Source organism: Orbilia oligospora, assembly GCF_000225545.1.
Source record: "Orbilia oligospora ATCC 24927 unplaced genomic scaffold scaffold00215, whole genome shotgun sequence".
Lineage (NCBI taxonomy): Eukaryota > Fungi > Ascomycota > Orbiliomycetes > Orbiliales > Orbiliaceae > Orbilia > Orbilia oligospora.
The window spans coordinates 1,598,033-1,623,496 of NW_011645772.1; the positions used below are offsets into that span (position 1 = coordinate 1,598,033).

At 44.7% G+C, this 25,464-nt stretch overlaps 8 protein-coding genes across 8 annotated transcripts; 5 read left to right on the forward strand and 3 right to left on the reverse strand.

Annotated features, from left to right (window-relative positions):
* Positions 1 to 3,804: 3,804 nt before the first annotated feature.
* AOL_s00215g461 (uncharacterized protein) lies at positions 3,805 to 7,185 on the reverse strand (the record flags this gene model as incomplete). The annotated part of the gene is made up of 4 exons (XM_011129663.1): positions 3,805 to 4,149; positions 4,281 to 6,470; positions 6,550 to 6,945; positions 7,054 to 7,185. 4 exons carry the CDS (start codon positions 7,183 to 7,185, stop codon positions 3,805 to 3,807), a joined length of 3,063 nt encoding a protein of 1,020 aa, XP_011127965.1.
* An 863-nt stretch (positions 7,186 to 8,048) lies between these two features.
* On the forward strand, positions 8,049 to 8,527 carry AOL_s00215g462 (uncharacterized protein; the record flags this gene model as incomplete). Its single annotated transcript, XM_011129664.1, has 2 exons — positions 8,049 to 8,246; positions 8,384 to 8,527. 2 exons carry the CDS (start codon positions 8,049 to 8,051, stop codon positions 8,525 to 8,527), a joined length of 342 nt encoding a protein of 113 aa, XP_011127966.1.
* A 1,310-nt stretch (positions 8,528 to 9,837) lies between these two features.
* AOL_s00215g463 (uncharacterized protein) lies at positions 9,838 to 12,231 on the reverse strand (the record flags this gene model as incomplete). The annotated part of the gene is made up of 5 exons (XM_011129665.1): positions 9,838 to 11,084; positions 11,150 to 11,593; positions 11,649 to 11,786; positions 11,845 to 11,968; positions 12,046 to 12,231. The coding sequence occupies 5 exons, from the start codon at positions 12,229 to 12,231 to the stop codon at positions 9,838 to 9,840; spliced, it is 2,139 nt and encodes a 712-aa protein (XP_011127967.1).
* A 2,477-nt stretch (positions 12,232 to 14,708) lies between these two features.
* AOL_s00215g464 (uncharacterized protein) lies at positions 14,709 to 15,210 on the reverse strand (the record flags this gene model as incomplete). The annotated part of the gene is made up of 3 exons (XM_011129666.1): positions 14,709 to 14,903; positions 14,964 to 15,064; positions 15,174 to 15,210. 3 exons carry the CDS (start codon positions 15,208 to 15,210, stop codon positions 14,709 to 14,711), a joined length of 333 nt encoding a protein of 110 aa, XP_011127968.1.
* A 2,330-nt stretch (positions 15,211 to 17,540) lies between these two features.
* AOL_s00215g465 (uncharacterized protein) lies at positions 17,541 to 19,916 on the forward strand (the record flags this gene model as incomplete). The annotated part of the gene is made up of 4 exons (XM_011129667.1): positions 17,541 to 17,637; positions 17,709 to 17,739; positions 17,810 to 18,126; positions 18,190 to 19,916. 4 exons carry the CDS (start codon positions 17,541 to 17,543, stop codon positions 19,914 to 19,916), a joined length of 2,172 nt encoding a protein of 723 aa, XP_011127969.1.
* A 1,380-nt stretch (positions 19,917 to 21,296) lies between these two features.
* Positions 21,297 to 22,169, forward strand: AOL_s00215g466 (uncharacterized protein; the record flags this gene model as incomplete). Its single annotated transcript, XM_011129668.1, has 1 exon — positions 21,297 to 22,169. The coding sequence occupies one exon, from the start codon at positions 21,297 to 21,299 to the stop codon at positions 22,167 to 22,169; it is 873 nt and encodes a 290-aa protein (XP_011127970.1).
* Positions 22,170 to 23,462: 1,293 nt separating this feature from the next.
* On the forward strand, positions 23,463 to 24,454 carry AOL_s00215g467 (uncharacterized protein; the record flags this gene model as incomplete). Its single annotated transcript, XM_011129669.1, has 2 exons — positions 23,463 to 23,714; positions 23,831 to 24,454. The coding sequence occupies 2 exons, from the start codon at positions 23,463 to 23,465 to the stop codon at positions 24,452 to 24,454; spliced, it is 876 nt and encodes a 291-aa protein (XP_011127971.1).
* Positions 24,455 to 24,939: 485 nt separating this feature from the next.
* On the forward strand, positions 24,940 to 25,344 carry AOL_s00215g468 (uncharacterized protein; the record flags this gene model as incomplete). Its single annotated transcript, XM_011129670.1, has 1 exon — positions 24,940 to 25,344. The coding sequence occupies one exon, from the start codon at positions 24,940 to 24,942 to the stop codon at positions 25,342 to 25,344; it is 405 nt and encodes a 134-aa protein (XP_011127972.1).
* Positions 25,345 to 25,464: the final 120 nt, after the last annotated feature.

Genomic DNA, 25,464 nt, shown 5'->3' on the forward strand with positions numbered 1-25,464 from the left:
CGTATCCTTTTTCACGTTGCATATTGATCACACCTTTATCCCTCCACCCACAGGCATATTTCAGAGCATTGGTCCCCTTTTTGCAAGCAGAATCATCATGAATTGAGCTCTCTATCCTTGCCCCCCTTAGTTGGAAGGGCTGAGTTAAATCCGACATGTCTTTTTAGCGTATTTTTTTTCTGTGTTAAAGAACAAAACCCCCCCGAACTTCTTTTCATTTGCCTATAAATATAAACTCGAAACCAAAAAAATACCTAATCATAATTTACACGCCTGAAAGCTAGATCACAAGATGAACTTTTTTTCCAACCAACCACCAAGGCGGTGGCGTTATAACCTGCCAATTGTACAACCGAGCCCCGTCCGAAAACAGCTAAACAGGCCTGCCATATGGCGGTGGCAAACGTTCCTAACAAGTACTTAGTAACTACATATGTACTCGTCTATTCCGTTTGACCGTTGCGTTAAGCTGAATACCGAAAAGGAAAAGAGAAAAAGGGAAAAGGTTCAAAAGGAATAACGCCAACATTGGAACGCCCCGACATACATATGTCTAGTACGTACGTACTCTCCGTAAAAATCGGAGCAAGAAGGAAGGAACAACATTCTTCGGTGTTATTCGAAGCCCCCAAAACAGAAAAAAAAAAAAAAAAAAAAAACCGTGCTTCGGCTGGGTTCCAATTCGTTCAAGCAAAGGTCTTGGGTTTTGCGGGAAGGGGCGTAGGCTAAAAAGCCACGTGGAAATTTGTTACCAAATTATTCCAGGCCCCAAAGGGTTTTTTGAGTTATCCTTCTCTCAACTCCAACCACTTTTCGATTCAATACCTAATATGTAAGGCGTTACTGATAGGTTTTCCTTTCCCCCTTGCTTTATTTCGCCGTAGGAGGTTTCGAAGAAAGGAAAAAACCCTCATGGCTGTGGCAAAGGGGATGAGGAAACGCCACACGCATATTTGGCGAACTTGATGCTGAGACCCTACCCAAGTACCAAGCTCCCCACGACCCACCCGGTCCCGGGCTGTATTTCCGGCAAGTCATGAAAATAATAGTTATTAACTAATGTTACGAACCTATAAACCCTTAAATGTGTATCATATTTTAACCGACTATGCTTGTTTGTGGATGCGGATGTTTTACTTCAATATCAAACCCTTGGGGCCTTGTCTTGGCTTTGAAGTTCAGCTTTCTAACTAAACAACAGCTTTGTTTGATGAAAGGACGTTGTCACGAATGTTACATGATTGGTCCATTAGAGACCAGCAGCCCCCCAAGCTTTCCAGGCCGCCCCGTTGCATATTTGGAGAATTCTCCACTTCCCTTCCCGCGCTAGCCCCTCTTGTAGCTAGTGATCACCGCCCAAGACTTCGCTAACTTGTCTGGTGTGCGACACACGAAATCGATGAATCGTAAACTAATCGGATTATTTTTGGAGAGAATTTAAAGATGAGGCGAGGGGGGGGGAGATGCAAAGGTTAGGTAGCCTTGTTTCTTTAAGAGAAAAAGGAAGAGAAGGAAGAATCCTCGTTTAACCCATGCTCTCCATGCATATCCAGTGCATATACCACCGATTTGACGATTGGAAGTTTAAATCCACCTATGGAGGGCGCCCCCTCGCCTTGACCTTGAATCGTATTCAAGAAGACGACCAGCTAGTTATCTAAGGTTAACCTAGCTTCAATAACGAGTTCCTTTCTTTTCTCCCAAAAGCTAGCTAGCTAAACTAATCTCTAATAAGCTGTGCCGCAGGAAGGCGGGTAAAAAAGCTTATATTAGATCCTTTACTGATCGTCGCTTTGCTTCAAGATCGATGGTCACGATACCCTTATACATACCCTTTTCATCTTTTCTTATATTCACCGGAGTAGGTAAGAAGGAAACGGTAAAACTAACTTCGTAAACTATCCGCCCAGCTACGAAAGCTAGCACATGACTTTTAGGGTCTTAAGAGCTCTCTTCTACGTAGTATACCTAATGTAATGTACTTACACTTACATATGGAAGTACATACGCTTCTTAGTATGTACGTCCATATCATTACATACATATCTGTAAAACGTAAGCCGCCGAATATCCAAAACCCACACACCTGCCCCCTCCCTTCCAAATATTGCGTTCAAATCTGCTACATGCAGCAAACATACATGAAAGATTACCGAGTGTACTAGTCCGATATTCCGGCCTAGTACTATATCGGAATGATCTGATTTGTTGGATGCAAAGTAAAAGAAAAAAAAAGGGCAAAGTAAGTACTTACTTACATGTAATTCCTGAACGAAACGAAGATATCCCTGCGCCATCAAAACATGCATTCTACATATCCTCTGAAGGAAAAAAACATGCCCAATCCTTTTTTTGTTTTGTTTTTTGTTTTTTTCTTTTCCTTTTCGTTGATATCTTGAGTACATAGCTCAAGTTCCGGTGATTCTTCTTCTCTTCGGGGAATTAAATTAAGTAAAAAGGGTTTTCTTTCTTTCTTTCTTTCTATACGCCGAACTCCATGGCCGCCTGATGCTTGGCAAGCTTGAAGAGAGAGAAAAATACAGATGTTGATATGAAATCCTAAAGTCCGTGCTGCATGCATGCTGATCCCAGTATCTAATCTTTTTTTTTCTTTCCCTTTCTTGCTCCTGAGCTTTGAAGGAACAAAAAAAAGAGGGCGGACTTTACTTTACCTAAGCTCAGATGCGGCGGGTCACGAAGTGCGCTCCGCATGTATGTACCGCAAGCTTATACCGAGCAAAAAAAAGCCATTCCAGGCATCATGACTTTCTTCCCCACCCTTGTAACTGCCTAGCTGATTCCATCATTGATTAGATTTGATCAAAGAAAAAGAAATAAATAAATAAATAACTACACAGTAAAGAACCAAAGTAAAAAGTTACTTCTCTGCAGGTAACGCAAAGTATGATCCATAATCCCTGCTTCTACCTACAAGGAAAGATATCACACCACCAACGCAGCATTTAAGAATCTAGAACCCTCTCATTACATATCTATATCGCTATCGACGGGGAAAAGGGAAAGAAGGAAATAAAAGAAATTTTTTTTATATCTTAGCAATAATACGGGAATACTATAGGGCTATAGCAAACCCGAGTACCAGGGAGGAAAATTTTTTTCTTTTCACGCTTAAGCTTACGGGAAAATCGATCAAGCCCTCGCCTCCTCAACAATCAAGATCTCGGAACTCGCCGTCGCCGATTGTCCTTTCCCGGCTAAAGTGATTTTAGGAAAATAAAAATGGAAGGAAAATCAACACAAGTTTTTTATTTTATTTTTTTTCGGAGGGGGTGGTATTTCGAAAAAAGGCTACGGGGTTTAGGTGAATGGGATGGCATTTTGTGAAGGCGATTGGTTAAATGACAGGCAAGTGGTGTAGAATGTACAGGGTTAATTGTTTTCCGAGCAGCCGCAGCGTATGTAATGTAGACCATTAAACTGAACCATGTTGAAAAGCAAGAGTGTGATTGTGGGAGAACAAAGGGCATGATCGCCAGCTGCAATATGTGATGCAAGTTGATTGTGAAAGATGTCAAGCTGGCTGGGCTGAGAACGAAAAGAGGAAAAGGATAGAACCCGCCGCCGCCGGCCCCTCACTTTAACGCCCTTCCCAGCCGTTGAAGTGTGTCAAAAGAGTCCTCCAGCTACATAACTGGATCTCCATTTGAGCATGGGCCCTGAGGCCTTGGGTCCGTCCTCCCGCGCCAACCTCGAGTAAACCTTCCTTCAAAGCTCCCACTCACTCACTCACAGCCACACAAAAAAAAGAACACACGGTCCGCAGGCAGCCAACTCAAATGTAAATTATCCAATCTTGACACCACCAACCGCCGCCCAGGTGCTCGACCTGCTTCCAGCAATCTTGTCCATATAGCTTTCAACCTTGCCCCTTCCAATGGTGGTCTTCACAAATTCCGCCACAGACGCCATATCAAGCCCTTTGCAGCTCAAAACGGCGTCTATATCACTTTCCGTCACCTGGACTGCGTCTTTTGCCTGCTCCTTCGCCATTTGTACGACAGCTTTCCACGATGAACCAATCATGTTTTTGATCTCCGTGATTTGAGACTTAGGAATTTGTGGCTTCAAAGCCTTGACCACCGGAGACTTCTCCAAGTATTCGCATAGTATCAAAATGTGTTTGCAGGCCTAGATGGCAAAAAAATTGCGATAGTTCGTCGTTAGCAGCCCGATCATATGCGTCGTCATCAAAGGCTTCAAAAATAGAAACGCCCCCAGAAGAGAGACCAAGACATCGTATTTGCGAGAAATGCCCTTACCTCTAAAATCATGTAAGCTTGATGTAAACTATACCAAAGCGTCCGATCCTGGCCATCATCGAGTGACAACTGAGACATATCGCCAACAGCAGAGGACACATCTTCACGATTGCCCTTCGATGGTGGCTGAAAGCTACCCCTTAGAGTTTGGAATTTGCTCGATATCTCAGTCAACAGCAATTTAACCTTCCCACTCGATTTGGAACCACCCTCGCTTTCCACCTGAATATCTCCCATCAGACAGGCGATATCTAAGACCTGTCTCTCAACACCCGTGAATTCCTTGACGCCCTCCTCACCACCCTCAAGGATTCCACGGAGATGCTTGGAAAACGGCACGTGCTCCTTCTCTGAGGCGCCCTCATTGGCCTTCGATCCTGATGCTGCCGCTGATGACGCCTTCGTTGAGTCTGCAGCAGAAGATGCCTGTGACTGTGCGACCAGAGTCGCCGCGATATGTTCAGTCAACAAGAATGCCTGAACCCATTGGACCCCGACACGAGGCCCCACGTCACAGCCTGTATGCCAGCCGTCTTCCCCGAACAAATCAAACGTTCGGTTGTCCGACGTCTTAGCATTCAGAGCTCTATCCCACAGAGCCCCCGCTGCTGTCGTTGACCCTTCCGTCACGGTCACCCCCCGGAACCTCTGTACCCGCCTCCGTTCGATCTCAAATTGGCAAGCTGAGATACTCGAAGATACTCTTTTTTCGAACAATACCATATCCTTGATTTGTCCGTATGCCCCATTCTTAAACGCCAGGCTGATCATTTCCGGGTTGGTGCGGTTTGCATTTTTATATAGCCTGAGCGAAATATCGTACATTTCCAAGCTGTCTGTAGGGTTGTGTGGGACGTGCATACCAACATCAGCCATATCCGTAGGATGCAGCAGTTTAGCTGCAGATGACACAGAAAATGGAAGAAGGGTAGATAGCCTTGTCAAAACATGATGTGATAGCGAGTCATTTTGGATCTGCTTGATGCTCAGTCGTTGATATTCGATGGTTGCACAAGACGGGGCGCCAATAATCATGTACAATCGAACTAGCATGAGTAGTGCTGTAAAGTTATGTTTCGACTTCGTGAGGAGGTGCTCAAGGATTATTATTGCAACCCTCACCGGAAGGGGGTCTTGCATACGAGATGCAGTGTATTTGCACATAAGTGCCTTGGCGACCAATAGTAACAACTCGTCGCCGATCCTCATATCGGTGACTAGAAGGTCGATATCGACTTTGAGTGAGACGTTATAGACAGCCAAGCATTCTTGGACAAAGCCGTTCAATCCTTCTGTGACCGGTAGCCGTTCTTGATTGTCTATCTCGATCCAAAACCAAAATTTCAAGAGGGTGACCCACTCGCGGACTGCATTGGTCAACTCCTTGGTAGACGATTCAGATGAAGTGATATCCTTGCTCTTGCAGTGACCCGTCATCTTGACTAATAGTTCTTTCTGTTCATCCGTATTCAGTTGGGCCACATAAGGTCTCAAGTCATCGTAACATGAACTCGTGCCGCCTTGTTTTTCGAAAAATGCAAAACATACTGCAAGGAGAGTTGACACGTCTTCCTTGCAGTTTAGGTTGGAATGAGGACGGCAGAGCGATGCAAATTCGACGGTAGCTAATAGCGCATTTCGTGAAGCACGCTCTTCTCCATCTTTGAGTTTCCCCGCAAGGAGCGCTGCAGCTTTGGTGAATAACGGATCCTCTGGGTCTTTCGCTCCAATCTCAACTGCGGAGGCAACATATGCGGCCCATACTTTCCAGTCATCCTTCCAGACCCTGCTAACTTTCGGTTGTTCTAGACCCGTCCCGTCCGATCCGTCCTTGATAGCTACACTCCCGGTCGATAGGACGCTAAGACAATGGTCGTTCACATCCTTGAACTCTTGCAGCCGCAATTTCGTCTCAACCAGCATCCACCAGAACTCCCAGTAACTGTCCGAGCCAAGGCGACTGTTGAACCCTGTCGTTTGGCTCTCTAGATACTTGACAAGCTCCACATCATCGACTTTCGTGAAGCTCAAGATATCGTAAAACAGTTGTAGCTCTGCAGCCGTCCGAATCGATCGGATTGGCCCGGATTCCTTCCCTTCTGGGATCTCGCTTGCCGCTTTCGATATCATGCGGGAAGCAAGCATACCAAATATCCCTACACTCGATCGTTGATCGTCATCGCAGGCTACCTTGTGATATCTCTTGGTCAGCTAACCAGGCAACCCCCAAAAGCCGTTCCCATTCGAGGGAGGAAAATAGGCAACATACGACCATAATAAAACATGCAGCAACAGCCCAGAAATAATACCCCCGGTTCCCCATAACACCCTTCTGCAAAGCCATCGCGGCCTTTTGCATTCCGGTCCAATCACACGCCCTCATACACCCACTATACCACTCTTTCAAGCCAGCTTCGTCAACATTCTTTGTCCTCCCCGGGGTAGCTATCCTGGCCTTGTACAAATGTTCGTGGAACTTTCCGATTTCTTCTTTCTTCCCGAGGTAGATGTATGTCATTTCTATTAGTCGGATTGTCTCGCTGTCCTTGGTCGGTGGGGTTCGAAACGCCAGAGAATTGCAAATTTGGAGGGCTTCGGTAAGTGGGGAGGTCTGTTCGGGAAGACCAGCGGTAGGGAGATGTGCTAGGATGAATGCTCTCATAGCCTGTGTAATTCATGTTATCGTTAGTTAGCAAGATTGGATAACCAAACTCATTTTTTGATAGCTCCTGGTCTGGAGGATAGCTCCATAGATTCAAAACTGGTTACATACCGTCAAATAATCGCCCTTTTCACCTTTCTTCAACCTACGGGCAATCAATTGCAATGCCTGCTTTGCACTCCCGCCCGGTGCATTCAACGTATCCCATACCTGCTGATTCTTTCGATCGAATGGTGTAGCCATATTTTCTTCTTTCGTTTCAATAGTCTATCGCATTTGAGGACGCCGGCCGAAAAAAGGTATACAATAGAATGGGGGAAAAGAGGATCAATGTCCCCTTTTGTAAGTCCCAAAAAATTGAAGTTAAAAATGAAGCTATCGTGAGTCAAGGCCTAGTGGGGTTTAGAAGAAAACCAAGCTCCCCGTTACCGTTCCAAAATCTAGTGTTGTCCCAGCCAGAAAGCTCCTCGAAGAAGAAGCTACTAGTCACCGAAAGACCACTGCGATCTGTCGTAAACGGGTCGTACAGCAGATACTATCTTTTTTTTCCCGTGGTGGATGTCGGTTTGTTGTAGAATGAAGCAAGAAAGAATGAAAGAATTGAAGTGTCAAGAAAAAGCCACAGGATTCTGCCATATCAAGCCACAATAAACAACTGGGAAAAAAACACAGACACGCCACCTCAGCGGCTATCGCGGCTAAATCCCACCTCTTAAGCTCTTCCGCTTTCAAACTCCCCCAAAACCTCCAATTGCAATTGCATTTGTATTTCCGTACATTGTTACCAAAAGCCAAAAGTATAACACCTCAATCTCATATGATATCTATATCCTACATGGTTTTAGCACACTTCCAAGTCTAGTTCTAAAGATATCATTCAACCCATCATACTGTTGCTTTTGACTAATCCGAGTCGTTCAATTCAAGTTACATCAGTATTCATACATATCATTTGAATTTACGAAGAGCGCAACTTGAGAATCGACAAGGAAAGACGCTTTGAAAGTACTGCATTACATGCTTCCAAACCGCGGTAATTAAAGCTTAAGAAGGCTAGAAAGTTACTATCAAGGACTACCGGAAACCCGGAAGGGGAAAAGGGAACAATGCCAGAAATACAATACCGCGAAAACCCAGTCGACGAAGACACAAAACGTCAATTCGACACCAAAGAGACCTCAAAATTCTACGACCCTTGTCAAGACGCTGCAAATAGGTCTCTCAAATGTTTAAGAAGGAACATGGGAGATCGGGAGATGTGTACCGATTATTTCCAGGCTTATAGGGATTGTAAGAAGAAATGGGTGCGTTTTCTTTCCTCCCAGTCCTTTTGAAACCACAAATTTCCTTCATTTAGATTCCTAAAGGCATAGATATACATTCGTTGGATCGTAAAGGCTAAAATGTTTACTTACCTATGTATATCTCGTCAATATTTTAGGTTGAAGAAAGAAAAACCGAACGCTGGAAGAAGGCCATGGGATCCCTAGGCTTCAAAATTGGTGACGACAGTCCCGAGAGCTCCTCGTCTTCTTCTTCAGCTACTGCGGCTTCTGGTAGCACCACCACTGGTGGAGAGAAATAAAAAAAAAAACATCATTAAAGATAATACCTTCATCCCACCGGATGTAGTCCTGCTGTACTCCCTTGCCAGCCTGGAGGGCGGGATCTCTATAGCCCTTTTCGCCGCCTGAAAGATATCGACACTCTTGTCCGGAACAAGTACCCGCACCCATCCTTCTTCCCCAAATTGTATGAATACCGACACCACTCCCTCATGTACTTTATATATATCCACAGGCGTTCTAGGAGCGATTTATCTTTCAGTCCAAAACCACCCAGATCTTCTGACGTAGCTATCTACATATTTTCATAATTAAAATCTAAATATGTATAATCTAAAACCGAGTGTAATGACGACGCGATGATGACGACGTCAAATATCGATTGACGAAACAGGTAGGTAGGTACGTAGATACTAGGTATATAGGTAGATATCAAAAACAAAAGGAGTATTCTTATAAACCTCCCTCAAGCTTCCATACCTTCCATCCATCCATTTCCTCATCGATAGGTATCAAAAGCAGCTAGTTATTTATAAACATGCACACACAAATGCATACGAAGAGATAGAAAAAGAAGCTGCGGTAACCCAAGCCGGGTATTCATATTCAACGAAAAGACAGGAATATATCAACTTATGTATATATATATAAAGAAAAACTATATGATTTTTTCAGTAGGTGTGATAGTGCACTGGGTATCCAAAACAAAAGAAAAAAATAATTAAAATAGAAACGCGGTAAAGAAACATGGAGAAAGGAAAGGAGAAAGGTAAAAAAAAAAAGAAGGGAGGAGGTGCTGTTATATATATATGGCGATAGAGAGAAGATGAGAGATACTTTCGAAGAGGAAAAGAGAAACTTATGAAAATACTCATTACAACATAATATAGGAAAAAAAGGACCTATAAGCCAGAACTAAGCAACGAGTACTGTTGTGCTTGTCTGTTAAAAGAGAATTAGGAAAAAAGGAAAAGGGAAAAAGCGAGGTAGTAAAGTAACGAATGTTGCAAACAATCTATGCGCAATGTAAAGAGAAAGAAACTCGCCGGCAATATCAACCTCATGAATACTCGATGCCGACAGAAATGAAATGAATCAAAAAGAAGAAAGGAAGAACGAATGTCTCGCTAATAACAATGAAGTAGAAAGGAAAGGGGGGGAATCCATAAAAGGAGGATGTTATATCAAACCCAAAATCACCTTTTTGCTATAATAATAGTTCCAATTCAAACTCCCCATCAGGCTCCTAGGAATCCCCCAAAAACGGATGTACAATATGAAGAGGTAAATAGGGTATCCTTCGCCACAATAATAGTAATAAAAAAGTGCGTTACGCCGGCTGCTTCTCCAACTTCCTTCCTCTCGGTTCCTCGACATCTGGAACATCACTCCTATCACTCCTTATCCGATTCAAACTCACGTCGTCCCTGCAATCCCCGTCTGTATTTCCAACATCGCTTCCCTCCTCTTTGATAAACACAACCTCTTCATGCTCCCCTATAATCGGTGAAAACTCTGCAACTTCCTCAATTTCACATTCGTCTTCATCCTCCTCCTGTATAGCATCGGCCTGCGCGCCAGCCGAACTGGTACTCGCCCGTTTACTCGCTGAATGCCGCCGTCTCCCTTGCGCAACACTGGGTGATGAATTCCTCGCATGGCTTAAATTTAGGTTTGGCCCTTTAAACGCCGTTTTCTTCCTCCTCGCGAAAGCAACTGATTCTTTATTAAACACTGCCGTCTCATTGAACGCGTCGACCCCAGTGCCTTGTCGAACAAGCCGTACATTTGATGGGAAACTATTCGTCCTCGGTGTCGTTGCTACAACTTTTACGCCGGACGCCCTGGGACTCCTCGGCGACGCCAGCTGAACAGAGTTGACCGAACTTGAGGATGCAATCGAAGAAGCTTTAGAATGCGACTTGTGAAATGATCGTACTGAAGACAACGACGAGGACGTCGACTTCCTACCTCCCAATCCACGACCTGACATTCTCCGCGCTGAATGCGGAGTCAACGGTGATGGTGATATCGACTGGCGTTTCCTTTGCTGCGCCGTTACTAAGCTCGGGGGAACATGACTCGATGATCCGCCCTGCCTTGCCGTATCTCTCCCTCTAGACCTAGCATCCCGCTGTCGATCGTTTTCTCTGAGCATTTCAAGCACGTTCCCCGCCCGTGTACGAACGCTCCCACTTTGATGCGAACTATGCAAACCCCTTCCTTGATTAAGGTTTGACTGCGAGGTACTTCCATTCTGCAGCCTGGGCTGATATTTCGCATCACTAGCAGTCGACGCCCGCCTCGTGGAATGGAATAACCAGTGCTTCAAAGCAGCTAGAGTAGTCAAAAAATGGATCTTTCGTTGATTCGGCCGTCTTGTTGAGGCTGACGACGGGAAAGTCGGATCACGATTTAAATCTGGTGACGACATGATCTGTATCTGACTCTGATTCGACGGGTTCCGCTGTAATTTATTGTATGGATGTCGATCTTTCGGGTTCGGGTTCGGAGGTTGCTGTGTCGGTCCTGCAGGCACTATTGGGGTTTTAGCTGAACCGCTTCCATTATCATCGACTAACGTGAAAATTAGCCGCGGAGGAATTTCTCTGAGCTACAGAAAGAGTCATCAAGGGACCTACGTGATGCTGAAGAAGCCTTAACGCTAATATTGGCCCATTCAGCCTCGGCTTCTTCTCTCGGTGGCTTAAGGAAGTCAGCAGCAGCAGCAGCAGCAGCTAGCATACTCCCCGCACTAACTCGCCGGCTCTCACTTCGTCGCTTTTGACGCCGTTTTTCCTTACGTAGTTCTTTTTCTATCAGGAGGTTCCACCAGCCGGCTAGACTGTCACATTTCTGGGCGAGGACGCTTTCAACGACAACCTCGGTTTGAACTCCGGCGGATTTCATGCGGTCTAAGGTTTCCTTTTCTATCCGGGTGCTAAAGAGAGCTGGTTGTTGCATTGCAAGGATATTCTTCTGCTGGTTTCCATAGTGCATGAGGAATGGGTGAACAAGGATTTCTAGTAGTGTCGGCCGCGAGATAGGCCGTTTCGAAAGGAGAGATTTGATCAAAGCAACAGCATCTAACCCCAAAGTTTAGCTTGAAGTACTAGCAAAGGAGGTGCAAAGTGTCCTGACCTGCATCTAAATGCTCTGGATATTTTGGTTCTTCGTTCAATATCTTGAGCTTTGTTGATGTCTCATCATCCTCATCGAACGGTAATTCTCCGCATAGCAAGGCATACAATATGACACCTAACGACCAGACATCGACAGCTAACAAAGAAATTAGCCAGATTGAATGTTTCAGTGATTAGTCGCAGAGGTAATTTACCCTGCCCAAGGTACTTCTCCCCTTTAACCATCTCAGGCGCCGAGTAGCACACAGTCCCACAAAACGTCTGCAGTGGCCGAAGTCTCTCATACTCTCGTGTGAAACCAAAATCACAAAGCTTGACCTATGCCACAGTAAAACCCCACCCATTAGTATCTAACCCCACATACCACAAAAAGGATGCTTATAATAGGGACATACATTCTCATGCCTATCTAGCATAATATTCTCCAATTTGAGATCCCTATGCACACAGTTTTTTTGGTGCACATAAGCCACTGCGCCTACTAATTGCGCGAATATTTTCTGCGCCGTTTCGGTCGACAGCCTTCCATTTTTTATCAAATAATCGTACAACTCTGCACCGGGACAATATTCCAATACCATCCATACTAATGATTCTGTAACGACAACTTCGTATAATCGAACGATATGGGGGTGTATTAACTGCCGGTGGTGATGTATCTCCCTGGCAAGGTTTGGATCGCTTTTCTGTGCGGATTTGAGAACAACCTAGGTGATCCAATCAAATACCCCTCGCCAAAGCCGCCGAGGTAATGAGTTTATTAGCAATATGTTTTTTTTATTGTTTTTTTTATTATTATTATTATTATTATTATTATTTTTTTTTGAAAAATAAAAAAATATCGTGACGGATGTTGCTTTCTAAGGCTGAGAAAATTGAACGGGAAAAAAGTGGCATACCTTCGATCCATTGGTAAGCTTATGTGTCGCCAGGTAAACATTCCCAAACGACCCTTTCCCAATTAACCGTCCAAGAGTATAATTTCCTACGTGTCTCAATTCAGGCGACGAGAATTCGCTATAATGATGGGATGCACATTCTTAGCTTTGGCTATCGGCAATATGTAACGGGAGTAATGTGTTGGACAGGACTGAGAGAGTGTTCAAGGGGCTTGAAGATGAAGATGAGGATGATGGTGATGAAGGAGCATAAGGAGGAGTTTGCGCATACGTTAGGAGTTCGTTATACGACTCTGCTAGCTATTCGGATGGAAGGCATAGTTGTTAGTTATAGTTGCTCCACTTAGAGAAAAGAAGTGCGACAACGAGAGTGATGTAATGGTGTGAGTGTGTGCACCGAACTAAACTCGATGTATGTGTAGGGTGGTGCTCTGACCTTTGTCTTCTGGGTCTGCCGTTCATTTCTCGACTTTGCCTGCATAGGGACGTTGGTGACGTCCAAGAGCGGTCGTCCCTGGAGGTAAGAAGTAGCGAACGGCTCGCCAGTTTTACTGATTATATATATCTACTCGGTATACGATAAAAGGGAGGAAACGGGTGTATTTCTTCTTTCTTGCTTTCGGATTGTCGAGCAATAGTTATGTTATAATGACGAAAGAGATGTCGTTGAACGTGGAAATCGAATGGCAAAGAGACGTGCGACGGGGTATCGGAAAGGAACCAAAATAGCGACGGCTGCAGGTAAGGCTTAGGCTATACATAGACAGAATAGTAGGAACGAGATGAGTAAGAGGAAGAGAGAGAGAAAAGATGACCGTACGTCGGAGGATGGTGGCGACGCGGGGGTGGATGCAATGTACTGTGCAGTGGATGTATGTACGTTCGGGGGGTGGAATTATAGGAAGGGATCCAGACAGCGGGTGAAGGCGGGAGGGTTTGACAATTACAAACGGGCGCACAGTCGAATCGAATTGGAAGAGACTATTGAAAACAACACGCTAGCGCAGGGCTATATTGAAGGATGTATTACATGTTAGTATTTTGTAAGCATCGATGAGCGCGAGTTTGACTAGAATATATCGATTGGATTGATTGGATTGTTGGAGGTATATTGTTTTTCAGGAGAGGAGGGGGGAAAGGAAGGCTCATGAGCGGGGCCGTTGAGACTCCTCTTCCTCTTCCATTTTTCGGGGAATGTATAAAACAAAAAAAAAAAAAAAAAAAAAAAAGCTTACATACATATATGGATGTCAGTATAGTATCACACGATATAGATACTTAAGTATATTGTATCTTTGTCGACGAGATCAATACCGATATGGTTTTGTTAATCTCTTCGCAGAGGTTCAAAGATCAATTGAGTCTGATATCAAAAGTGCCAAAGCTTGACAGGTCTTTTTGTCCCCTTAAACGATCGTTTAATTTCCCCGATTTCTCTCTCCCTGACCAGGTCCAGGCATGAAATCTGGCGATCCCCTCTTTGGGACAGGCCGTTTCGACCCACTTTTGCGGGAGGCATTCGAGCCAACCAACCAATCGTTGGTAAGGGAAAATCAAGTCACGTGGCACCAGGGTGGGAGATTCTGGAACACACGGAAGGGCGGCTTTTCCCTTTCCCCTGAACTGGGGGATTGATGGTGGTGGTCAGGCCTTTGAGGCTAAAAACGTTCTGTTCTGTTAAGTTCGAGTCGCGTGCATGGTAAAAAAAATATAAAATATAAAAAAAATACCAGTTCGTTCATTCTTTTGGGATGGGACATTTGAGTATACGTATCATCATAGTTCAATTTTGATAAAAGAGAAGGCAGCTGGTAGTTCTAATTTAAAACAGTCAAGTTAGATTGATTGCATTTGACAATGTCAATGCAATACGACAACCGGAAACTATGAGTTCCGGGTCTCGTTTTCCCTCCCAATGAAAATAGCCTGTCTCTCTTCGCGAATGGTTGAATATATAGAGAACCAGCCTATGATCTCAACAAAGGCCCAGCTAAACACCCAATTGGTTTTGAGAGTTGATAATCCAACGGTAAAAAAGGTCTTTTGGGCTTGAGGGTTCGCGTCATATACATATGTCAAGCACGCGAGCGCGAAGAAGAATGTAACTCTGATGGGAGCTACGTTTTTTAAATCACAAATTTATGCATATCATTTGTTAATTAGAGGGTGATACCAGAAGAGTACGGGATGCTGTTTGAGAGATAAAACATACCTTGGCCGCCCCAGTGGATGTAGAAGGGGATACCGTCGATGCTAGCGGCTATGAGATCACTACAGCCGATGAAGCCGAATAGGAGACCGAGAAATGATGACACGGGCCGGACGGCAGCTGACGAGAATGACACCACTTCGTCCTGCAGAATTATCAATGAGAATAGAAACTCAGAGAAGAAGGAGAAAAAGAAGAAACTTACGATTCCCATCGCCTGGCCGAGAAGGACGACGACACCTTGCTGGTCCAGCAGCTTCGGTTGGAAGATCAAGTGGTAAGCTATGGCCAGATGCAAGGCCGAGACTGCTCCAAGTCAGCACGCATAAGCTTTGATATCATGTATATGTATATACTTGAGTACTTGAGTACTTGTATAAGTATAAGCATAAGCGTATGTAAATGTATGACATACTTATTCGGATCTGCGTCGAAGCGGATACGAGGCCCATATTGCGTCTTGAGCTTATCAGAGTATTTTTTTTTGTCTTCTCCTTGCCGTGTTTCTATTCCGAGCTACTAGGTAGTTGGGTGGGGGTGTATCAGCAAGTACTTAAATCCCTACGTACTTATATAAGTAGGAAGTAAGTATATAAATGGAATTGAGTCTGGATGGGTCGATGTCTGGTTTGAATTCCGCAGGGCTAGCTAGCTGGTTAGTGGTTGCAGTTGCAGTTGCAGTTGACGGGAAGTTAAAGTATGTGACAGGTAATATACATACCTCATACACGTCTGGGCTGAGTTGGGACGGGAGGGATGGACAACAACGTGTTGTGGCGTCGTGCACCTCGTAGAACCTCAATTCGGGGGGTTGATGACTTACTAATCCAACTGCAATTGTCGCCCGCCCCCCTCAAAGTTTAATAGAATGTATAATGAAAACTAACCCCCACCATTTGCAGGTTGGTCAATTATAGCCTACTACGTAACTTCAGACTTTTTGGTTAGTTAGAGAGTGTGTATGTGTATATAAGATCAATGCACGCGGGGTTCGTGGGTGGGAATCGAATTGGACTAACAGAAAAGTCAAACCGGGGTCCATCTGCAAGTTGCCCCTCCATGGACCCAAACCCTCTAATAAAGTATGTATCAATTTCGAGTCTAGCCGTAGACGACGTATGTACTTATGTTATGTACTATACTATGTATGCACAGAATGAGCCGTGTTTGTATGTAATTTTATATACTTACTTAGTATAGTACCGACCCCGCCATGCAATGGCTAGCAATAACCAATTCCAGTTCCACCTCCACTTCCAGGCTGGCTGGCTGGCTGGCTGGTTGTCTTATCGTTATCGGGCCCTCCCTCCCCTCCCTCCCTCCCCCTCCCTTTCCCTTTCCCTTTCCCTTTCCCTTTCCCTTTTCCCTTTTCTAAGTTAAGCTTCCCCTCCTTCTTCCCTTCGATAATTGGTACTTCCCTCAATCCTCGGTAACCAAGTATGCTGGCTATTGGGTACAAACACTAGCCTCTAAAGCATATGTATTGACAACGGACATACATACTTGCCCGCCTACATCATACATATATGACATACATGATACATGATACATGATACATATAATAAGAAGTAGCTGTTGCTAGGTGTTAATAATATACCAAAAGATCGATTGTAGTGCGACTGTTGGTGAAACTGCCTAGGGAACTGGCAGTGCAGCGGGATGCGCTGTCTAGGGCGTCTAATTTGAACCTGATCTGCCAATTGCCATAGCTACTAGCGTTGATAATTATGCAGTAAATATATACTACTTATCCAATCCAATATTATTTTAGTACTTACTTAGGTAGGGTCGGTCGGTCAGTGCAGTCAGTCAACAGCTAAGTAGGTACCAGCTAGTCCATCACCCCTCCATCCATATCTCCCCTCCATCTCTGTCTCCTGGGCTCTTAATTAGTAGTATTGATATCGATCTTCTTCTTCTTAATTAATTAATTCTTCCACCTGGCTGAATATTCTCTTCCTCTTCCTCTTCTTCTCTTCCTCTCTTCTCCTCTCCTCTTCCTTCTAGCGAATAAAACATAATTCGGAGTCGACCAGCCCAGGCAATCCGAACCACCACCACTACAACCACCACCACCAGCAGCACCACCATTGCTTGCGACAATCAAACATACAGCACTAACTACAGCTCAGCTCAGCTCGACTCGGTTCAATTTAGTTCAGCTGTACAGTAGTAGTACTGACAAGGCGGTCCGAAACAAACAGAAGGGCAGGCAGATAGGTAATAGACAAACAGACAAGTACAACGTCGGATAAAGTATTTTGTTCCTGTGCCTTGTGCCTGTTTCTGATCTCCAATCTCTGGTTTCGGTTTCTGGTTTCTGGTTTTTTGGTTCTGTTCTGTTCCACACGGCCGGTCGACCTTCCTCTTCCTTTCCTTCCTTCTGCCTTCTGCCAAAAGCAGTTTAACCAAAAACAACTTCCCGCTCTCTCTTCCCACCAATTCCAACATCACACAGTCCTCACACAGTCTTCTGGACCCCAATCCCCGCTTCGTCGCCCTGTCGCTGTTTTTGGATTCGTGACTTGTACCGTACTGTACGGTCACCGGCGACACTGCATTCTATTGGACTGTAACTTAGCTGTGCTTAGCTGTACATCCTCGGTACGGGAACTCAATAGCCTCTGTTCACCCCACCACCGATCTTAATATAAAATTCTCACGCTTGTCGGTTCAACAACAGCGACAGTAACTGCCCCTCGGTACTTCCCCCGCCTTTTTTTCCTTTCGTGCCACCGGAACGGCGTTTACGGCCTCGTTGGATAGCCAACGACGACCAAGTATGGAAAAAAGGCCGTCCCATGACCCTCTAGGCCAAGGTCGTGGCAAGATGGAAGTAACCGACCCGGAAACATACTACACCAAGCAGAACATCATCGGTACGCCTCCTTTTTCTTTCCTTCTTTTGTTTTGACAAATAACTTGAAAATTGACGTTTCTCCGTCTACAGGTGGAGGAAGCTTTGGCAAGGTCTTCAAAGGGTAACCTATTTTCACATGAAAACAAATAATAGAAAAAGATGTTAGTGTTAATATAATCCACCTCTACCAGTGTCGACAAACGAACCGGCCAATCTGTCGCTATCAAGATCATCGACGTCGAAAACGCCGAAGACGAAGTCGAGGATATCATTCAAGAGATAAACATTCTTTCCGAACTCAATTCCCCTTATGTCACCAAATACTATGGCTCATACCTTAAGGGATCCGATCTCTGGATCATCATGGAATACTGCTCCGGCGGAAGCTGTGCAGACCTCCTCAAACCCGGCCTTATTCCGGAAGATTACATTACCATCATTATTCGGGAGCTGCTCATGGGATTGGAGTATTTACACAGCGATAACAAGCTACACAGAGATATTAAAGGTATATCGTCCTGCAAGGTCTGTATATACGTTGTCTGGTAACACGCTGATGAGTTTCATATAGCCGCGAATGTGCTACTGGGATCAAATGGCCAGGTCAAGCTTGCCGACTTTGGAGTCTCCGGTCAGTTATCCGCTACAATGACCAAGAAGAACACCTTTGTCGGTACACCTTTCTGGATGGCCCCAGAAGTCATCAAACAAGCCGGGTACGATCAAAAGGCAGATATTTGGTCGCTCGGCATAACAGCCCTCGAACTTGCCAACGGAGAACCCCCATACGCCGATATACACCCGATGAAAGTCCTCTTCCTGATACCGAAAAACCCTTCTCCAGCACTCGAGGGCGATTTTACCCCTCTATTTAAAGAATTTGTCGATCTTTGTTTGAAGAAAGACCCCAAAGATCGCCCTACCGCCCGAGATCTGCTCAAACATCCCTTCGTTCGGCGTGCGAAGAAGACCACCTACCTCACCGAATTGATCGAACGACACGAACGGTGGGCAATTGAACATCCTAGTGGTACAGCCGACGAGGATGAGGTCATGGAAGAGCCGCCGAAGGAGGAGGACGCACAAGACATGTGGGATTTCGGTACCGTAAGACCCGTTAGAGGGCCTAAAGAAGGCTTGAAATCTATCTCCACGGCCGCAGCCAAGATGCGAAATGCTCGGTCTCAGATGCAGCAATTGCAGAAACCTGCCGAGCCAGTGCAACAGAATCTACCGGCTTCAAACGTTAAGGAAAATATACAGGGTTCGCCTCAACCACAAAACTTTCGAGACTCTGGTTATGGATCCGATCCTCGATTCAAGCATCCAACCCCTCCTCAAAACCAGATGCATGATATGCAGCAGCAGCAGCAGCAGCAGCAGCAGTTGCATATGCAAGCTGCGCAGCAACAGCAGGTCCCGCAACATCATCAATTTGCTCAGCAGGTCCCGCAACATCAACAACCCCCGTCTCATTATTCGAGTCAAGATATGATGATTGATGATGACGAGGCGGCTTCACGGGCGGCTCTAGCGCAGGATCTCTCTTGGATGAGGTTGAGTGAATCTGGTATTCCTCAATCATCAACAAATCAGACTCCTTCTACATTTGGGGCCCGGCCCGACCAGAAACCTCAGCTTGTAAGATCTTATTCTGCTGATCAACGGCAACCTATGTCACCTGGAATGCCCCAGCAGCAGCAGCAGCAGCAGCGCCATCACTCACAGCAGGCACAACAACAGCAACAGCAACAACAATTCAGACCTGCGAACCAGAACTACGGTTTCCAACCACAACCTCCTCTGAGGTCACTGACGGACCAGGATTCGCCTTTGAACCGATCGTACCATCAAACTAGGCCGCTCCAGCCAACTCGACCACAAGAACCTGAGGCAGGTGCAGAGCATGAAGTTACAGCGCTTGAGGGTGTGATCCTACCCGCTCTAGAGGCGGCACTAGGGCGGAGAACTCACAACTTACAAAACCAAATCAAGCGCTCCTCAGCATCCGCTCAAAGTTCGCCAGCACTCAAAGCGGCTGCCGAGAAAGTAATTCAGCAACGGCAACAAGCCCATGAGAGAGTAAGAAAACTGGCGATCAAAGTAGCCAGTGTCTTCAAGGAGATCGAGGAATGGGACACAGCTGCTCCTGTGGGAATGGGAAGCGAAGTCACAAGCTTTCTGGAAGGCTTCCTCGAAGAAATCCTAGTCAGGGTTGATGCAGAAGAAGGAGATATGTACGAGGAAGAAAATACGAGCCCGAATCCCCAGCCGGCGCCAGCGCCCACCGGTAATTGATCTCAATATTTGCATCACACGTAGGATGCAATGAAGTAAGGAAATTTCTTTAGTGTGCAGGTTTGAAGCATTCTCTTTTTCACTTCTGCTTAGCGGCAATACCCTTGTGTATTTTATGAAAGTCATGAGCGATTGAGATCGGAATTGCATGCGATTTTCCATGAGCGAGACCAACGAAAAAAGGAAAATATTGGCAGTCTTTTCTTGCGTGTAACCTTTTTCTGTCTTTTTTTTTCTTCTCTCTTCGATTTTGGAATGACCAACTGGGAAAGATTATTAGCGATTGGTGTGGCGAAGAGCGATAATGTTTTTGGGGGCCATGTATTAACATCCCCCGTCCCCTTCATGAACCATATTTTCTTTGAGGGTATTTGGCTACCCTGTGTTTACACACTCCTGTGGACATGAAAATGTTTACCTTTACCAAGAAGTCTTGAGGCTTCCTTAGCTCCCTAACATTCGTGATATAGATGGGGGTCATGCACACTGACTTTGTGGAAACTTGAAATGTTGGAGCAACTGCAATTGCATTACCAATCCCTGATGATATTATATCATGAATGAATATATTGAAATTTATTTTTATTTATTTTTATTCTCTTGCATTAGATCTGGCTACATAGGATCTGAGGACAGGATCATGCCATGTCCGCCCTCCTTTCCGCTGGCCGCCTGTTCGAGAAGAATTTTGGCCCATTTGTCCATTCCAGTTGAAAGGCATTTTATCATCTGCCCCCTTGCAGCAAAATATACCACGTTCTCAACGCAGAAACAACATACACCCAACATATTCACATTTATTGCGTTTAGCGAGCGTTCCGTGCTTATTTCCTTTCCTTTTCTCTTTCCCCTTCCCCGCATCCATTCCGATGCCACACACCCCCTTTGAGCTTTTTTTTAAAGGTTGAATTGAATTTTGGTTAATTGGATTGAATGAAGCTATGTTCAATCCAGGCAAATGAAGAAAAAAATACATACGTCAAGAAAATTTTGGATATTTGGAAAAGTCGAGTTCGAAGTATCCATTCCACAGGGTGATGTATGTGTGTATGCAGAAGACATTCGAGTAGCATGTGCATGTGCACTGTACATACGAAAGAAATGGAGCAAGCCCAATCATCGGCACGGGGCCTTCTATCCGTATGGATCTTAACGATGGAGAAAGGGAAGGAAAGTCCTTATAAGGACGATAGAGATCCTTCCCAATTACTGTTCTTTTCTCTTCACCATCCAACAGCTTCTACATTCACTCACTCACTACAATCCTTACGATCGCTTCCACTCATTCGAGCTTTCCAGCTTCACAAAGTCACTCTTTTTTTTGAAACGATAATCAATCTTTAAAGAACCTTCTTTAAAAACCCACACTCACTTTCAAAAATGGTTGCCTACAAGAAATCCACCACCACCCTTCTCTTGACTGCCACCCTGGCCGCCGCCCAAAACGGCACTTTCCCTTATGCCTCACAGGTAATGGAAGAAACCGACATCACGTACACCACCGTAATCCCCTCCCTCTGCGCCACAGGTCTAGTCCCCCATACTTACACCATCAAACAACACTGCGACTACGCTCCTTGCGAGCAACCCGCAGTCCCCTACGGTTGGGAAGTAAAGACCAAATGGTGCGAAGAAGGCTGCGGTCCAGAACCAACCTTCGTCCCAGTCACTGAATGCCCCTGGGAAAACCCAGCCCCGACTCCAGCATGCTATGGTGAAGGTTGTTATAAAGACGAAGTCGTCTGCCCGGAGGGAAATACTTACACCAACTGGTATCACATGCCTACCCCGGAGCCAACTCCATACACTCCACACCCAGAGCCAGAACCAGAGCCGTCCTACCCACCAAAGTGTGAAGGAGAGGGATGTAACCCCCACCCGGAGCCAAAGCCTTACCCACCACCAGTCCACCCAGAGACCAAGCCTTACCCACCACCAGTTCATCCTGAGACCAAGCCATACCCACCACCTGTCCACCCAGAGACTAAGCCATACCCACCACCAGTTCACCCAGAGACTAAGCCATACCCACCACCAGTTCACCCAACCCCAGCTCCTGAGCCAACTCCATATGTTCCAAGTGGTTGCGAGGGCCCCGAATGTCCTGGATTTGTCACCAAGGTCTACCCCGAGCCAGAGGTTCCATGCAACACCACCGTTCCTCCACCACCAATGTACACCGGTGCTGGTGTTAAGACCGCTGCTTCCGGTGTTTTGGGATTCATTGCTGTTGCCATCGTTGCTTTCTTGTAGATGGTCCCCCCCTTTCTTCCTTCTTTTCTTTTTTCCCTATTCCTTATTATATATATAGAATAGGATTTTTTTGGAAAATGAAAAAGGGTATACGGAATCAACTATTCGGTTTAACGCAATGCATATGTATCCTTACAAACTACTCTTCGCCTCATGTACGACAACAACCATATACCATATATATATCCTTTATAGACAATAGACAATATAGACGGATAACAAGATACATACAATTGTCCAGTTTATTTGTTCATTAATACTTTACCCCCTCTATCCGCCCCCCTAAATTGTAACTAATATAGACTTTTTTGATTTTTCAGTTATTCTTTCTTCTGTAGAGTTTGTAGTAGTAGTGGCGTGTGTGGAATATAAAACCTATCCTTTTCGAAAAACAACATTTCCCTGACGTTTATTATTAATTAAGTGATTTGGAAGGATATAGCATTGACGAGCTACTAACTGTAGCTAGCTATAGACTAGATGAATACTTTATTAGCCTACCGCTGCCGCGTAGAGCTACAAATCTTATCACACGATTAGATCTATTTGCCGACGATACTATGCTGATTTTATCTTGGTATACTTCGGTAAATATTTATACCGCGCATCCTTCTTTTGGTGAGCAGCACCGTATTAGTTAGGAATCATATTTCTACAAAAACCTGTTTCAGAAAAGTCACTTCCTAATGGCAACTTTTATTTCACAATCTATTGATCTAGCTTAAAAAGAGAAGTGTAAGGATACGCATGTTGATAACAAGACACAGAGTATACTATTCGTTTCATATATTATTGTCCTATAAACTCATACAGCTATAGTTGTTTCCACCTAGAAGGTTGAATGTGATACATAATCCAATATATAGATATAGATATGAAACGGTTTGTTTCTTTTGATTGTGAGAATATAATGTTGATATCATATTGTCCACGAGGTTTGTGCATCTAGCTTATAAGCTTATAAGATGGGATATATCTAGACACAAAAAATACATAGTCAGTTGTTCTAGATCTTGAGTACTATAGAGAAAAAACATCTTCACTTGAATAAGTTTCAAAACTAGGATACGAACCCCCCTCTATCTGTGCTGACTGAGGTAGCATTACGATACACACTACTCCAAATCAATATATCGTTTGCTCATCAATTACAACCTCTATAGTATCCCACCCACATCATCACGGGCCTAAAAACAAAGAAAGATACATAAACCTAGGTCAGCTAAGTACCCTTGTACCCATCGCTATAAGGACCAAAGAAAATAAATAGGATAGTCTAGATTAAAATAAAAAATGGCCAAACCCTCATCCTCCAAACCCTCCTCACCACCACTACCAGATTCCCCCTACAGACCTCGTATCAAAAGATCTATGATATGGCACCCGGGACACTGTACCAGAGGCTTCATAGTCACAGATTTTTACGGCGATCTTAACGCTTCGATTATAGAACACGGAGAAGTTATAAAATGCTGTGGACAGTTTTGGAAGGCGAATAGACAGTGTACGGTGGGGCAGGATGGTACTGATGATCCTGAAGAGCCGGTTAGTTCCCCCCTCCTTCGATATATACAATGATGTGCATGCCTACGTAGTTTGTATGATTTTTATAAGAATAGTAGATTTTAATCAATCTGGTATGACTGATGTGTGATATATAGCATCCGATCTATAAACGCTACAGACCATCAACAATAAACGACATCGAGGTATCAACAATAGCAAGGCCACTAAACCGTTGTCAATGTCAACCATCTCATAGCACAACTGTTCCGAATCTCACTACAAAGTCAGCTACATCTATAACATCTACGTCCATGGCCACCTCAACGAATCGTAATAATAAACCCACCTTATCCCCAACCCTACCATCCCAACGTTCACAGACACCTTCCCAGTTCCCTATTACCTCCGCAACTTACAGTCCTACGGAGTATATCGCCCCAGAAGGTTCATATCCGCGTCCGCAGCAGCCAACAGTTCCGCTACCATCATCATCGCGGTCAGCATACCGTGATCCTGTGGTTGCGTTATCAAGTAGATTACCATTGGAACGGACGAAAGGCCATGTAGCCGAGGGGGTTGGGAGTGCGCTTGGTAAGTTTAAAAGGGCGAAGGAAAAAGAAGGTAGCAAGTCACCTACTTTTTGGGGATGTATTGGTGAGGATGGGGGGAAGAGTCCGGTTGGTAGGGAGGTTGGCTGTCAGCATGTTTTTTATTGTAGTCATTGTGGGGGGAAGAATAGTGTTTGGAGTGATAGGAGGGGTTCTGAGGGGAGAGAGTAGTTGGCCTTGGTTTATGTTTAACAATTCCTAGGTGGTTGCTTTATCAGCGTCATTAAAGGATTTGGTAGTATATATTCCTAGAAAAGTATCGTGGGTATACAAAATGGGAACGACTCTAGGTCAAATTTAAAACTCATCATCACAACCTCAAGCTTAACACCGTTATTGTGTAATGAATGCTATCGTGTGCGGGCGCCAAAGGCCCAAACATGAAATGCTTGCGAAATCCAGAGTTGCAAGCATGTACAAGCAGGCCCACGATCAGGGATGCCAGAAACATTCCTATAGACTAAGATATACATTTATACCTTTCAAAACTAGTGAGGTCGAGATATATATATTCCTGCGCGCCACATTTGTGTATACCTATACGTCTTCCGTAGTCCCTGAACCAGCTTTCTTAAGATTTGCCATTCATTTTAAGACGCCCTATGCTTAAAAAGCATAGATATATATATCAAAATTTGAAAAAAAAAAAAAAAGAGATGGGCCGTCCACCCGCAAAAGAAACAATCCAAAGGCTCGTAAAATCAACATGGGACTATGTATCCCCTCTAACCCCCGCCACCTCCCGTCCACTTCATGATTTTTATAACAGCCTTGATATCCTAGATAGTAGCGCCGATATTACGACAACCCCACGCCAATCTGAAGAAAGTATTGAAGATGATATGATAATTGTAACAATCACTACTTCGAGAGCTATTGAGAAAAAACTAGTGCCCGAGGGGACAAAGTTTACTTACGGTGATATGGTTTTGAGGTCGTATGCACCCAAGGATAGGGATTTAGCAGAGGTTGTAGAGGAGTGGAGGAAAGTTGGAGATGTGATTGTTAGGAAGGTTGGGGGTAGGGAAGAGGAGGAGGAGAAGTTTGGATACTCTGGGTGAGTGGGTCTTATAGAGCTGTAGGTTTGTAAAGTTACTTAGTGGTATAGGCTGTTACCCCTCCCACGAGACTAAACTTTTGGTCTATGGTGGTACAAAGGTGATTTATAGAGTTTTTCTTTG